General features: G+C 50.8%; 1 protein-coding gene across 1 annotated transcript in view; it reads right to left on the bottom strand.

Moving 5' to 3' along the window:
* LOC142289831 (uncharacterized) overlaps window positions 1-16,381 on the bottom strand; it is a 271,446-nt gene that overhangs the window by 192,141 nt on the left and 62,924 nt on the right. The window contains exons 2-3 of the mRNA XM_075333758.1: window positions 15,087-15,168; window positions 14,143-14,275 (exon numbers count right to left, since the gene is read on the bottom strand). Of these exons, the coding sequence (XP_075189873.1) occupies window positions 14,143-14,275; window positions 15,087-15,168 (215 nt within the window). The remainder of the gene's footprint in view (window positions 1-14,142; window positions 14,276-15,086; window positions 15,169-16,381) is intronic.

A 16,381-nucleotide genomic window follows, 5' to 3' on the forward strand; every position in this document is an offset into this window, starting at 1 on the left:
GTGGGCTTCCTAGCCTGTCTCATGGTGGCAACGACCCCATGTGACAATCCTGAAGACGCTAGGATCCAGGACTCAATGGCCACACAGTCAGGTTCAGGGCCGCAGAATTCCGATGGAAAAACGGCCCTTGGGACAGCAAGTCTGGTCGGTCTGGTAGTGCCCACGGTTGGCCGACCGAGAGATGCCACAGATCCGGATACCACGCCCTCCTCGGCCAGTCTGGGGCGACGAGTATGACGCGGCTGCAGTCGGATCTGATCTTGCGTAGCACCCTGGGCAAGAGTGCCAGAGGTGGAAACACATAAGGGAGCCGGAACTGCGACCAATCTTGCACTAAGGCGTCTGCCGCCAGAGCTCTGTGATCGCGAGACCGTGCCATGAAGGTTGGGACCTTGTTGTTGTGCCGAGACGCCATTAAGTCGACGTCCGGCCTTCCCCAGCGGCGACAGATTTCCTGAAACACGTCCGGGTGAAGGGACCATTCCCCTGCGTCCATGCCCTGGCGACTGAGGAAGTCTGCCTCCCAGTTTTCTACGCCGGGGATGTGAACTGCGGATATGGTGGAGGCCGTGGCTTCCACCCACATCAGGATCCGCCGGACTTCCTGGAAGGCTTGCCGACTGCGTGTCCCCCCTTGGTGGTTGATGTATGCCACCGCTGTGGAGTTGTCCGACTGAATTCGGATCTGCCTTCCTTCCAGCCACTGCTGGAAGGCTAGTAGGGCAAGATAGACTGCTCTGATTTCCAGAACATTGATCTGAAGGGTGGACTCCTGCTGGGTCCACGTACCCTGAGCCCTGTGGTGGAGAAAAACTGCTCCCCACCCTGACAGACTCGCGTCTGTCGTGACCACCGCCCAGGACGGTGGTAGGAAGGATCTTCCCTGTGATAATGAGGTGGGAAGAAGCCACCACTGCAGAGAGTCCTTGGCCGTCTGGGAAAGGGAGACTTTCCTGTCCAGGGATGTTGACTTCCCGTCCCATTGGCGGAGAATGTCCCATTGAAGAGGGCGCAGATGAAACTGCGCAAACGGAACCGCCTCCATTGCCGCCACCATCTTCCCGAGGAAGTGCATGAGGCGTCTTAAGGAGTGCGACTGACTTTGAAGGAGAGCCTGCACCCCAGTCTGTAGTGACCGCTGCTTGTCCAGCGGAAGCTTCACTATCGCTGAGAGAGTATGAAACTCCATGCCAAGATACGTCAGTGATTGGGTCGGTAACAGAGTTGACTTTGAGAAGTTGATGATCCACCCGAACGTCTGGAGAGTCTCCAGTGCAACGTTCAGGCTGAGTTGGCATGCCTCCTGAGAGGGTGCCTTGACAAGTAGATCGTCCAAGTAAGGGATCACAGAGTGTCCCTGAGAGTGCAAAACTGCTACCACTGCCGCCATGACCTTGGTGAACACCCGTGGGGCTGTCGCCAGACCAAATGGCAGAGCTACGAACTGAAGATGGTCGTCTCCTATCACGAAGCGTAGAAAGCGTTGGTGCTCTGTAGCAATCGGCACGTGGAGATAAGCATCTTTGATGTCTATTGATGCTAGGAAATCTCCTTGAGACATTGAGGCAATGACTGAGCGGAGGGATTCCATCCGGAACCGCCTGGCGTTCACATGCCTGTTGAGCAGTTTTAGGTCCAGAACAGGACGGAATGAGCCGTCCTTTTTTGGCACCACAAAGAGATTGGAGTAAAAACCTTGTCCCTGTTCCCGAAGAGGAACAGGGACCACCACTCCTTCTGCTCTTAGAGAATGCACCGCCTGCAGAAGGGCATCTGCTCGGTCGGGATGTGGGGAGGTTCTGAAGAACCGAGGCGGAGGACGAGAACTGAACTCTATCCTGTACCCGTGAGACAAAATGTCTGTTACCCACCGGTCTTTGACCTGTGGCAGCCAAATGTCGCAAAAGCGGGAGAGCCTGCCACCGACCGAGGATGCGGAGGGAGGCGGCCGAAAGTCATGAGGCAGCCGCCTTGGAAGCGGTACCTCCGGTTGCTTTCTTGGGGCGTGAGTGAGCCCGCCAGGAATCAGAGCTCCTTTGCTCTTTCTGAGTCCCTTTGGACGAGGAGAATTGGGGCTTGCCCGAGCCTCGAAAGGACCGAAACTTTGATTGCCACTTCCTCTGTTGAGGTTTGCTTGATCTGGGCTGGGGTAAGGAAGAGTCCTTACCCTTGGACTGTTTAATGATTTCCGCCAATTGCTCACCAAACAGTCTGTCTCCAGACAATGGCAAGCCGGTTAAACATTTTTTAGAAGCAGAATCTGCTTTCCATTCTTTTAACCACAAGGCTCTGCGCAAAACCACAGAGTTGGCGGAGGCCATTGAGGTACGGCTCGTAGAGTCTAGTACCGCATTGATAGCGTAGGTCGCAAACGCAGTCATTTGCGTAGTTAAGGACGCCACTTGCGGCACTGCTGGACTTAAGAAAGAGTCCACCTGTGCCAGACCAGCTGAAATAGCTTGGAGCGCCCACACGGCCGCGAATGCTGGAGCAAACGACGCGCCAATAGCTTCATAGACAGATTTCAACCAAAGGTCCATCTGTCTGTCATTAGCATCTTTAAGTGAAGCCCCATCCTCCACTGCAACTATGGATCTAGCTGCAAGCCTGGATATTGGAGGGTCCACTTTTGGACACTGGGTCCAGCGTTTGACCACGTCAGGGGGAAAGGGATAACGTGTATCCTTCAGACGTTTGGAAAAACGCTTGTCCGGATAAGCATGGTGTTTCTGGATTGATTCTCTGAAGTCAGAGTGGTCCAGAAAAGTACTCAATTTCCGCTTGGGATATAGGAAATGGAATTTCTCCTGCTGGGCAGCTGCCTCCTCTGCTGAAGGGGCTGGGGGAGAAATATCCAACAGCCTATTGATGGCCGCTATAAGGTCATTTACCATGGCGTCACCATCTGGCGTATCCAGATTGAGTGCGGTGTCAGGACCAGACTCCTGATCACCCACCTCTGTCTCATCATATAGAGACCCTTCTCGCAGAGACCCTGACCCGCGTGACGACGTGGAGGGTCTCTCCCAGCGAGTTCGCTTAGGCGGCCTGGGACTGTCATCAGAGTCAGAGTCCTCAGCCTGTGATGCCTGGGACCCCCTTGAAGTACGGATTAGTTCCAACTGAGGGGGACCGGGGAACATAGACACAGCAGTGTCCATGGTCTGAGCAACTGGCCTGGACTGCAAGGTCTCCAGGATTTTTGTCATAGTCACAGACATTTTATCAGCAAAGACTGCAAATTCTGTCCCCGTCACCGGGGCAGGGTTCACAGGCGTCTCTGCCTGGGCCACTACTACCATAGACTCTGGCTGACGAAGTGCCACTGGGACTGAACATTGCACACAATGAGAGTCGGTGGAGCCTGCTGGTAGATTAGCCCCACATGCTGTACAAGCAGTGTATACAGCCCGTGCCTTGGCACCCTTGCGTTTTGTGGATGACATGTTGCTGTCTCCTCAGAGCAATATAGGGGTATACAGCCAAGAAGCGACCGTACAGTGCAGTATATATATATATATATATCTGGTACAGGAAAAAGTACACCAATACACACTGTGGCACTAGTGGGGCCAGCACTAATGTGCTGCTTACCGCCCGCTAAACGCGGGTGTGTGGTCGCCAGAAATCCCTAGTCTGGGTCTCCCAGAGCCTGTGTCCGTCCTCCAGCCAGACTGCATGCAGGAATGGCTGCCGGCGTCCTGTGGAGGGGGGGGGCGGGCCCTGGGCGTGCTCAGACCAAAAGCGGGAAACCTGCGTCCCACTGTGCCTAGTGAGAGGGCTGGAGCATGTAAATAAGGCTCCAGCCCTCGGCGCTGACGATTGCACAGCGTCTGTCCCATTCCCTGATTGACAGGGAGGGGGCGGGAACGAAGCGGAGCTAGGCCGCAAAAGCCGGGGACTAAATTTATAAGCGCCGCCGCCGTAAAAGCGCGGTCGGCGCTAAGTCCCCGGCGCACTACAAGTCCCAGCCGCGCCGCCGCTCCGAGAGTGGCCGGCGCGGTAGTTCCCAGCACATGAATCCACACAGCTAAGCTGCTGTGACTCAAACCCCAGCGTGGAGCGCTACTGTCCCCGGCGCACTAACACACCCAGCAAGTCTGGCGTGTGCGTGCCTGTCTGTACGGGGACACAGAGTACCTGAAAGTTGCAGGGCCTTGTCCCTGAACGGTACCCCGGCTCCTTATCCAGCAGGTTCAATGGGTCTGTGGACGGAGCCCGGCCTCAGGGCTTGGAGGCCGGTAAGATCCCACTTCCTCAGAGCCCCTCAGGGGGATGGGGAAGGAAAACAGCATGTGGGCTCCAGCCTCCGTACCCGCAATGGGTACCTCAACCTTACAAACCACAAGTGGGGTAAGAAGGGAGCATGCTGGGGGCCCCATATGGGCCCTCTTTTCTTCCATCCGACATAGTCAGCAGCTACTGCTGACTAAACAGTGGAGCTATGCGTGGATGTCTGACCTCCTTCGCACAGAGCAGAAAACTGGTGAGCCAGTGATCCCACTGGGGGTGTATAGCCAGAAGGGGAGGGGCCTTACACTTTTTAGTGTAATTGCTTTGTGTGGCCTCCGGAGGCAGTGCTATACACCCAATCGTCTGGGTCTCCCAATGGAGCGCCGAAGAAAGTACAATTACACAGATGCTGCCTCACTGTGTCACATAATTATGGGTCACAGTGAGAGACATACGGGGGCACACTCTAACCATATATCATATTATGTAATTGATAGAGTTCCTCAGCCTCTAGATTATAGTATCTGGGCCAGAAGACATAGGCAGACCGTTGCTCCCCCAAATCTCCTATTGATCAAGCACTGTAACTTGGCGGGTATTACACATCCCCACCCTAAATTAGGGCAGAGAGGCGTGCACCCACAAATCACTAGCCTCTGTAGTACACAGACTGAGCAAAGCGTCTACCACACTATACAGCAGTGTTACTATACTATAATCTATGTCTCTCATTATTATTACCTTTATGAGGGATTTTGCTGGTCCTAACCCACCTTCTCCCCAATGTATGGGAGTCACAGTTGTACTTCTTCCTACCCTGTTGTGCCTTCTTTGTTTGTATGTGCAATTTTTAATGCTTAAAGTTTCATTAATAAAAATGTATTTTTTAAGGAATTTTGACATCATATATTCTTGGTTAAGGATATAAGTGGTTTCATTGTTGAATAGATGCAATTCTGATCACGGTAAGACAAAATATGTGGAGTGTGTGGTTAAACCTGAAAATTAGACTCATCAGAGAAGATTACCTTACTGTAGAAATTGGTCAGATTGAAGTTTGCGAAGGACGTATGAATCAAGGAGCATACAAGGTTATCCTGGAAAAACAGTTGCTTCCTTCTGCTCAGGCAATGTTCCCCAACTCTGAGGACTGTTTTTTCCAGCAGGACAATGCTAAAGTGACGCATCAGATTTGAAAAATGAGGCTTGGTCATGAAAGCCAAAAGTGGCTTAGTCCTTAAAGGGGTGGTTCACTACCCTGCATTAGTGGCCACATCTCTGTAAAACTGATAGGGAAGGCTTTTTCTAAATACTTTGTTCAGCTAATTATGCCTATGATCGGTGCTATTGCGGTCCGCACATCCCCATGAAGTGACCACTCAACCCCCCCCCCGGGCTCTGTGACCTCTGGGATCCGGTGATGTCATGTCAATTTTCAGTTGACCTGACACCACCGAGGCAGGCCCTAGTCTTCCTGAGTGACTGGGTTGTGCGTGGCGTTTCACCGCTCATCACAACCCAGCGTCATAGCCCAGCATCTTGCGCGCACTCACCTTCACTAAAGAAACGCCCAAGCAGGAGCGATGCTGGGCTGTGACGAGCGACTCTGCCCACCGCCCAGTCACTCAGGGAGACTGGGGCCGGGCTTGGTGATGTCAGGTCAACTGGAACTTGACGTAACCTCACCAGATCCAAGAGGTCACAGAGCCCGGGGGTCACTTCATAAAGATGAGTGGACCGTGATAGCACCACTCACAGCAGAATTGGCTAAACAAGGTATTTAGAAAAAGCCTTCCCTATCCGTTTTACAGAGATGCGGCCACTATTGCAGAGTAGTGAAACACCTCTTTATGGGGTAAGGAGTTGCCCGCTTTTTTCAACAATGTTAAATCCTGATGGTTGGTTCCCTTTAAGTCTTCTTGGGTTAACAATTAATTTTACATATCCAGCTGCTTTCTCGTTTAATGAGCACAATATTCAGATCTCCCTATTGAATTCCAGTTTTCACTTGGCAAATTGCCCATCCTTTTAATTTGGTCCAATCTAGATTGTGTTTTAGTTTAACACTAGAAGTCCCAGGAATTTCGAGCTCCATAGGGTTCCAATAGTAGAATATTAAATGACCCCTCTATGGGACTTCTAGTGTTAAAGTGTTCAGCGACGGGGGTATGATTAACCAGTTTTAGCTGATCTTTATAAGAGAGTTCATTTTTCTCATAATTTATGATAAATCTAATATGCTCCCCTATTCTTGTTTTAAGGCTTGTGGTGGTCTTGCCTATATATTTAAGTCCACACAGACCCACCAAACAGTAGAGCACTCCTGTCGATGACTAATGTCCTCCCGTATGGGATGTTTTTTGCCAAATCTATCTAGGAGTTGTTAGAATTGAACATGCTCTACAAAGCTGGCATAGAAAACAGCCGGGGTTATTACTTTAACAGATATATTCTTATTTGTAAAATGGCTTTTAATAAAAGAAGGGAATTTTGTTTACTTACCGTAAATTCCTTTTCTTCTAGCTCCTATTGGGAGACCCAGACAATTGAGTGTATAGCTTCTGCCTCCGGAGGCCACACAAAGTATTACACTTTAAAAAGTGTAACCCCTCCCCTCTGCCTATACACCCTCCCGTGGATCACGGGCTCCTCAGTTTTGGTGCAAAAGCAGGAAGGAGAAAACTTATAAATTGGTCTAGGGTAAATTCAATCCGAAGGATGTTCGGAGAACTGAAAACCATGAACCAAAAGAACAATTCAACATGAACAACATGTGTACACAAAAGAACAACCAGCCCGAAGGGAACAGGGGCGGGTGCTGGGTCTCCCAATAGGAGCTAGAAGAAAAGGAATTTACGGTAAGTAAAACAAAATTCCCTTCTTCTTTGTCGCTCCATTGGGAGACCCAGACAATTGGGACGTCCAAAAGCAGTCCCTGGGTGGGTAAAAGAATACCTCAATAAAAAGAGCCGAAACGGCCCCCTCTTACAGGTGGGCAACCGCCGCCTGAAGGACTCGCCTACCTAGACTGGCGTCTGCCGAAGCATAGGTATGCACTTGATAGTGCTTCGTGAAAGTGTGCAGACTAGACCACGTAGCTGCCTGACACACCTGCTGAGCCGTAGCCCGGTGCCGCAATGCCCAGGACGCACCCACGGCTCTGGTAGAATGGGCTTTCAGCCCTGAAGGAAGCGGAAGCCCAGAAGAACGGTAGGCTTCGAGAATCGGTTCCTTGATCCACCGAGCCAAGGTTGACTTGGAAGCCTGCGAACCCTTACGCTGGCCAGCGACAAGGACAAAGAGCGCATCTGAACGACGCAGGGGCGCCGTGCGAGACACGTAGAGTCGGAGTGCTCTCACCAGATCCAAAGAGTGCAAATCCTTTTCACATTGGTGAATTGGATTTGGGCAAAATGAAGGCAAGGAGATATCCTGATTGAGATGAAAAGGAGATACCACCTTAGGGAGAAAATAAGGGACCGGACGCAGAACCACCTTATCCTGGTGAAACACCAGGAAGGGGGCTTTGCATGACAGCGCTGCCAGCTCAGACACTCTCCGGAGTGATGTAACTGCCACTAGAAAGGCCACCTTCTGCGAAAGACATGATAAAGAGACATCCCGCAGCGGCTCGAAAGGTGGTTTCTGAAGAGCCGTTAGTACCCTGTTAAGATCCCAGGGTTCCAGCGGACGCTTGTAAGGTGGGACTATGTGGCAAACTCCCTGCAGGAACGTGCGGACCTGCGGAAGCCTGGCTAGGCGCTTTTGAAAAAATACGGAGAGCGCCGATACTTGGCCCTTGAGAGAGCAGAGTGACAAACCCTTGTCCATTCCGGATTGAAGGAATGAAAGAAAAGTGGGTAAGGCAAACGGCCATGGAAGAAAACCGTTATCAGAGCACCAGGATAAGAAGATTTGCCAAGACCTGTAATAGATCTTGGCGGACGTTGGCTTCCTGGCCTGTCTCATGGTGGCAATGACATCCTGAGATAACCCTGAAGACGCTAGGAGCCAGGAGTCAATGGCCACACAGTCAGGTTGAGGGCCACGGGATTCAGATGGAAAAACGGGCCTTGAGACAGCAAGTCTGGGCGGTCTGGAAGCGCCCACGGTTGACCCACCGTGAGGTGCCACAGATCCGGGTACCACGACCGCCTCGGCCAGTCTGGAGCGACGAGAATGGCGCGACGGCAGTCGGACCTGATCTTGCGTAACACTCTGGGCAGCATCGCCAGAGGAGGAAACACATAAGGCAGTCGAAACTGCGACCAATCCTGAACTAACGCGTCCGCCGCCAGAGCTCTGTGATCCTGAGACCATGCCATGAATGCCGGGACTTTGTTGTTGTGCCGTGACGCCATGAGATCGACGTCCGGCGTTCCCCAGCGGCGACAGATCTCTCGAAACACTTCTGGGTGCAGAGACCATTCCCCCGCATCCATGCCCTGACGACTGAGAAAATCTGTTTCCCAGTTTTCTACGCCCGGGATGTGAACTGCGGAGATGGTGGAGGCTGTGGCTTCCACCCACTGCAGAATCCGCCGGACTTCCTGGAAGGCTTGACGACTGCGAGTGCCGCCTTGGTGGTTGATGTATGCGACGGCAGTGGCGTTGTCCGACTGGATACGGATCTGCCTGCCCTCCAGCCACTGATGGAAAGCCAATAGGGCTAGATACACTGCCCTTATCTCCAGAACATTGATCTGAAGGGAAGATTCTATCGGAGTCCAGGTTCCCTGAGCCCTGTGGTGGAGAAAAACCGCTCCCCACCCTGACAGGCTCGCGTCCGTGGTGACCACAGCCCAGGTTGGGGGTAGGAAGGATTTTCCCTGCGATAGAGAATTGGGAAGGAGCCACCACTGAAGTGACGTCTTGGTTGCAAGGGAAAGAGACGTTCCTGTCGAGGGAAGCCGACCTCCTGTCCCATTTGCGGAGAATGTCCCATTGGAGTGGCCGCAGATGGAATTGTGCGAACGGCACTGCCTCCATTGCTGCCACCATCTTCCCCAGGAAGTGCATGAGGCGCCTTAAGGGGTGTGACTGACCCCGAAGAAGTGATTGCACCCCTGCCTGCAGAGAAAGCTGTTTGTCCCGCGGTAGCTTGACTACCGCTGACTGTGTATGAAACTCCATCCCGAGGTAAGTCAGTGATTGGGTCGGTGTCAACTTGGATTTCGGGAAGTTGATGATCCACCCGAACTGCTGGAGAGTCGCCAGAGCGACGGAAAGGCTGTGTTGACACGCCACCCGAGAAGGGGCCCTGACTAGGAGATCGTCTAAGTAGGGAATCACCGAGTGGCCCTGAGAGTGTAGGACCGCCACAACGAATGCCATGACTTTGGTGAAAACCCGTGGGGCTGTCGCCAAGCCGAAAGGCAATGCCACGAACTGAAGGTGTTCGTCCCCGATGGCGAAACGCAAGTAGCCTTGATGTTTGGGTGCGATCGGCACGTGGAGATAAGCATCCTTGATGTCGATCGATGCTAGGAAGTCTCCTTGTGACATCGAGGCGATGACCGAGCGGAGAGATTCCATCCGAAACCGTCTGGTTCTCACATGCCTGTTGAGTAGCTTGAGGTCCAGAACGGGACGGAATGATCCGTCCTTTTTTGGCACCACGAACAAGTTGGAGTAAAAGCCGCGACCATGTTCCTGAAGGGGAACGGGGATCACAACTCCTTCTGTCTTCAGAGCGTCCACTGCCTGAAAAAGTCCGTCGGCCTGAGCGGGGGGCGGAGAGGTTCTGAAGAAACGAGCCGCAGGACGAGAGCTGAACTCTATCCTGTAACCGTGAGACAGAATGTCTCTCACCCATCGGTCTTGAACATGTGGCCACCAGGCGTCTCCAAAGCGGGAGAGTCTGCCACCGACCGAGGATGCGGCTAGGGGATGCCGAGAGTCAGGAGGAGGCCGCCTTGGAGGCAGTGCCTCCTGCGGTCTTTTGGGGGCGTGACTTGGACCGCCACGCATAGGAGTTCCTCTGGCCTTTCTCCGGCCTGCTGGACGAAGAGGATTGGGGCTTGGCGGAGGGACGAAAGGACCGAAACCTCGATTGTATTTTCCGTTGCTGAGGTCTCTTAGGTTTGGACTGGGGTAAGGAGGAGTCCTTTCCCTTGGATTCCTTAATAATCTCATCCAATCGTTCGCCAAACAAGCGGTCGCCAGAAAACGGCAAACCGGTTAAGAACCTCTTAGAGGCCGAGTCTGCCTTCCATTCGCGAAGCCACATGGCCCTGCGGACTGCCACAGAGTTAGCGGATGCCACAGCAGTACGGCTAGCAGAGTCTAGGACTGCGTTCATGCGTAGGAAGAAAAAGCTGACGCTTGAGAAGTCAAAGACGCAACTTGCGGAGCAGAATTGCGTGTGACAGCATTAATCTCAGCCAGACAAGCTGAGATAGCTTGGAGTGCCCACACGGCTGCAAAGGCAGGGGCAAAAGACGCGCCCGTGGCCTCATAGATGGACTTCACCAGGAGCTCTATCTGCCTGTCAGTGGCATCCTTTAGCGATGAGCCATCTGCAACCGATACCACGGATCTAGCCGCCAATCTAGAGACTGGAGGATCCACCTTGGGACATTGAGCGACTTAACGACTTCAGAGGGGAAGGGGTAACGCGTGTCAGTGAGGCGCTTAGTAAAGCGCTTGTCCGGAACCGCTCTGGGCTTCTGGACAGCGTCTCTGAAGTTAGAGTGATCGAAAAACGCACTACGTGTACGTTTGGGGAACCTAAACTGGTGTTTCTCCTGCTGAGACGCCGACTCCTCTACAGTAGGAGGCGGGGGAGAAAGATCCAACACCTGGTTGATGGACGAGATAAGATCATTCACTAAGGCGTCCCCTTCAGGTGTATCAAGGTTAAGGGCGACGTCAGGGTCAGAGCCCTGAGCTGCGACGTCCGCCTCGTCCTCCAGAGAGTCCTCAAGCTGGGAACCCGAGCAGCGTGAAGAAGTCGGGGAAGATTCCCAGCGAGCCCGCTTAGCCTGTCTAGGACTGTGGTCCGGGCAGGAGTCCTCCACGTGAGACCTAGGGCCCAACCTGGGAGCGCGCTGCGGCGCGGACCGAGAGGGGCCTGGAGGAGACGATCCAACAGGGGCCGGGGCCTGTGTAAGGACCGGTCTGGACTGCAAAGCTTCTAGCAGCTTGGCAGACCATTTGTCCATAGACTGAGCCATGGATTGTGAAAGTGACTCAGAGAGTTTCTCAGCAAAAGAGGCGAACTCTGTCCCTGCCGCCTGGACAGGGGGAGCAGGGGGGGTCTACATGAGCCGAGGGGCCCACTAGTGACCGAGGCTCCGGCTAAGCAAGCGAAACAGGGGTCGAGCATTGCTCACAGTGAGGGTAGGTGGATCCCGCAGGTAACATAGCCCCACAAGAGGTACAGGCCGCAAAAAAACCCTGTGCCTTAGCAGCTTTGTTCCTTGTGGACGACATGCTGTTGTCTCCTAGGAGAATGATCACTGAGGGTATATGGGGGCAAAGAAGGGTATACAGCCCGACCGAACAGAAATATATATATAAATACGTATCTATTCCGGCACCCTAGGGGGACCAGCACCGGGTGACCGGTGTGGCTTACAGACCACTAACAAGCGGAGTGTGTGTGTCCTCCAGATTCCCTGCCTTAGGTCCCCCGGAGCTGCAGAGCTCTTCACTGAGAATCCTCCACCGGCAGAATGCCAAAAAATGGCTGCCGGAGCTCTCAGGGGAGGAGTGGAGCCGTGGGCGGCGCCAGGAAAGTGCGGGAATCTGGGGTCCCCACAGTGATCAGTGAGGGGGGAGGAAACATGCAGGATGCTGCAGCCCTCACATCCGACGTCAGGTCGGCAGTCCCGCCCTTACCCCTGACAGGCAGGCCCGGGGGCGGGATTTTTGCGACTAGGCCGCGATGAAGCCGGGGACTAAATTTGAGACCGCGCCTGACAAGCAGGCACGGTCGGCGCGGAAGTCCGCCGGCCTTCTCAATTCAGCAGCTGCCGCAGCGTCCGGGAAGAAGGTGCGCTCCCTGCACAGTCCCCAATGGGGACACAGAGTACCTTTGAGATGCAGGGCCCGGTCCCTGAGGTTGAATAGACTCCGGTCCGGCAGATTCCCACAGGGGCTGCGGAGGGAGCACGGTCCCAGTAAATGGATGACCGCTCAGGATCCCACTTCTCCCAGAGCTGCTAAGGGATGGTGAAGGAGACGGCATGTGGCTCCGGCCTTTGTACCCGCAATGGGTACCTCAACCTTAACAACACCGCCGACGTAGTGGGGTGAGAAGGGAACATGCCGGGGGCCCTCTTTTCTTCCAACCGACATAACTAATATGAGAATGCATGAGTGGATGTGTGCCTCCTTCCACACAAAGCATAAAACTGAGGAGCCCGTGATCCACGGGAGGGTGTATAGGCAGAGGGGAGGGGTTACACTTTTTAAAGTGTAATACTTTGTGTGGCCTCCGGAGGCAGAAGCTATACACCCAATTGTCTGGGTCTCCCAATGGAGCGTCAAAGAAATATTTGATATACGGGTTGTTTATTAGGTCAGGTTACTGGTGGTTACAGGTTACAAGTTACAAGTGGAGGACCGTGGGAACCTCCGGCTGTGACCGCCGATAACCTGAGTGACGTCACTGCTCTTTGCTGCGTCTCAGTCTCTGCCTGACGTTCACAGCGAGGGGTCATGTTCTATGGCGCGCTGTGCCTTCCGTAATGTAGCAGAACTGGAATTGTCGTGGGACCTTGTGTGGATTATGTCGGACCTGGGTTTTCTGGGGGTTAATAGAAGGGTGAAAGAGGGTGGGGTTTTTTGCATTCTATTTCAAATAAAGGATTTTTGCGGTGTTTGTGTTTATTTCATTTCACTGACAGATTAAGAATTATTTACTTAAATAATTTAAAATAAAAAAAAAAAAAAAAAAAGAGACGTATGTCATTCCTCTTTGCAATACACAGCCAAGATTAGCGCACAGCTGTGGGCTGCAGCCTGTAGTCATATACTTTATCTGTGCTGGGTATCATATTATGGGGGAACACTACGCCAATGTTTTTAAAATAAATTTTTACACCACGATAGAGCTGCACACAGGGTGTGTGACTGAAAGCAGTCAGACGTGCTGTCACACAGACTAGGGGGCACGTTTGACTGAAACCAATCACAGACACCAGGACTGCCAATGGGCGGGGGAAGCAGTGAATATGTATGAAGGTAAATGAGCGGCCCTGGAAGCACAATGAGCGGCCTCGGAAGCAGTTACAGCCATGTCAGACACTAGTAAGTATAACGCGCTCGCTCCAATTCCCCTATCCATTCTACCCCCATTTTTAAGGGCCGAATTCTGGTCCCCATAGACTTAAATGGAGACCGGCGTCCGGCCAGATATCCAGGATCAGTCTGGGCCAGAACCGGATTGTTAAAAAAAAAAAAAAAAATAATCGGTTAGACCTGCCCATCCCAGTTATCTGCGAGTTATCCGCGCATCACTAAAGCTGTACACTGACTACTTTACATTGTATCTTCAGGGTTGTTCTATGAAAATATATAATAAAATATTTACAAAAATGTGAGGGGTGTATTCACTTTTGTGATATACCATATATACATACATCACGGTGTGATAAATTACAATATACCATGGATTTATGTTTTATTTATCTAAGCGAGCAACAGTCTCTTTCTGCGCTGACCCTAGAAATCTACACTTTCACATACCTGGGGCCTGTTAGGCCTGTTTGCAAATAACATGGAGTAACTCAAATAGAAATACTTTTCAAAGTTTATTTGAGATGTGAATATTTCAGAACATTAAGTTAACAATAATCTTGCAGAAAACCAGTAACTAGCAGGCCTGCGAGGCCCCAGGTATGCGTTCTAGGGTTAACATTAACAATACAATAAAAATGAAATTGTACATGAAGGAAACGTTACCGTCTCTCTGTATGAATACTGGAGCCGTCAATGTCCGGCTCTTCCATTGCTGAGGAGTCATCACTGTCGCTGAGACATTTATTTATCAATTTTGGAGGGCTTGGCTTTACTGAAGGACGTCTTGTCCGCAACTCTACAAAAAAAAAAAAAAAGCCGTATTATTTCCATAACTATTACATGAACTAAAACAATGAATCAAAGAGAAAGCTGCACTGAAACAAAGTAAGGAGGTCATTACAAGCAGTAGACATGAGAAGGGTTAATGTCAGGGGTACATTTATGAGAAATTAAAGCAAGGGGTCAGCCTAGACCGGTCTTTATAACATCTCATGAACACAATTGGGTTAGGGATGTAAATTAGGCTCCCCCATGCACCTAGAGCAATCATTCGGGCAGCAGCCACCTCGGCTGTCTGTTTTCTTCATTAGGCTATGTTCACATGTAACGTTTAAGCTGTGAAAAACGCAGCATTTTACTGTCTCAGTAAAGTGAATGGGATTCCAGAAGTCTCATGCACATGTTGCGTAATTTTTCCTTACTAATTTGGAGCAGTTTTATTTCTACAGCATGCATGTCAATCCTTTCAGCATTGTTACAGCATTTTTCTAAATGTGAAAAAAATGTAATAAAAATATATGCAAAAATTCACATATTTTAGCAGCGTCTTCATACCAGATTTGTATTTGCTGCGAATCCTAAATGTGCACATACCCTTAAAGAAACTACACGACATCTCTGCAGATCATCTTAGGGTGAGCACAAGGATTGGCAGTCCAAGATTGGACATGCTGGAAATGTATCACTCACGACATCATCTATACAGCGCCCCCATAAGGCACCAGTCAGCTGAACCCAGTGATATCAGAGGGTTTGGTGGACATTAATCTAAAAAGCGTATGGAGGGTTTTAGTCAACTGCAGATAACACAATTATTGGTACGTAACTGGGAACTGAAGTGGCGGATCTTGCTCTTGCACTTCCAGATGTTCCATGTCCTGATGCCGATGGAGCATCTTCTGGTGTTTCCTATATATGTATATGAAAATAAAAATCGCTCCTGTTAGAGATACACATACGCACAAACACACAGAGACTAAGCCTGTACAAAATACAATGAAGAACAGGATCTCTTTACTTACAGTCATGGTCAAAAGTGCTGGCACCCTTAAAATTGTTCCAGAAAATGAAGATTTCTCCCAGCAAATTATTGCAATCACACATATTTTGTCGTACACATGCTTTTTTCGTTTGTGTATATTGGAACACACAAAAAACATGGAAAATTGAAAATAATTTCACAGAAAATCCCTAAAATAGGCTGGACACAATTGCTGGCATCTTTCCAAAATTTTGAGTAAACAACTTCATTTCAATCATGTGATGCTCATTTAAACTCACCAACGCCAACTAACAGATGGGGGCAATATGAAAATCACCCCTGAAACCAGATAAAAAAGGAGAGAAGTTGACTCATTCTTTGCATTGCGTGTCTGTGTGTGCCTCATGGAGAACAGAAAGGAGAAGAGAACTGTCTTAGGCCCTGTGCGCACTAGAAAATGGACTTTTCTTAAGAAAACTCCGCACCCCCTGGCAGAATACCAAACCCGCGGCAAAACCGGACCCACGTTTTTGCCGCGGTTTTTCCACGGGTTGGTCCCTGCAGTTTTTTACTATTATCTATGGCAAAGACCGCAGGTACCTGCAGAAAAGAAGGGACATGCTCATTCTTTTTGCTGCAGATATTTTGCAGCAAAACCTGTAGGGACAAAAACGCAGTGTGCGCATACCATTTCTTTTTACCATAGATTTGCTGGGGAATGACTGCAGAAAAGTTATGAACATTTTCTGCAGGAATTCATGCAACAAAACCACGGCAAATCCGCAGGAAAAAAACGTAGCGTGCGCACAGGGCCGTTGGACTTGAGAGCCAAAAATTGTTGAATAACAATCAACAATCTCAAGGCACAATATAATCAGGAAGTTTACAACCCATGGCATGGCTAATCTCCCTAGATGTGGACAGTAGAGAAAAACTGATGAAAGGTTGCAACGCAGGACAGCCCGAATGGTAGATAAGCAGAACCAATCAACTTCCAAAAGAAATTCTAAGTGTCCTGTAGGCTCAGGGTGCATCCGTGTCAGTGCAAACTATCATTTGAATGCTGTGGCAGGAGACCAAGGAGGACTCAACTGTTGACATACATAAAAAAGCTAGACTGCAGTTTGCAAAATGCATCTA

The sequence above is a fragment of the Anomaloglossus baeobatrachus genome, chromosome 2, assembly GCF_048569485.1.
Source record: "Anomaloglossus baeobatrachus isolate aAnoBae1 chromosome 2, aAnoBae1.hap1, whole genome shotgun sequence".
NCBI lineage: Eukaryota > Metazoa > Chordata > Amphibia > Anura > Aromobatidae > Anomaloglossus > Anomaloglossus baeobatrachus.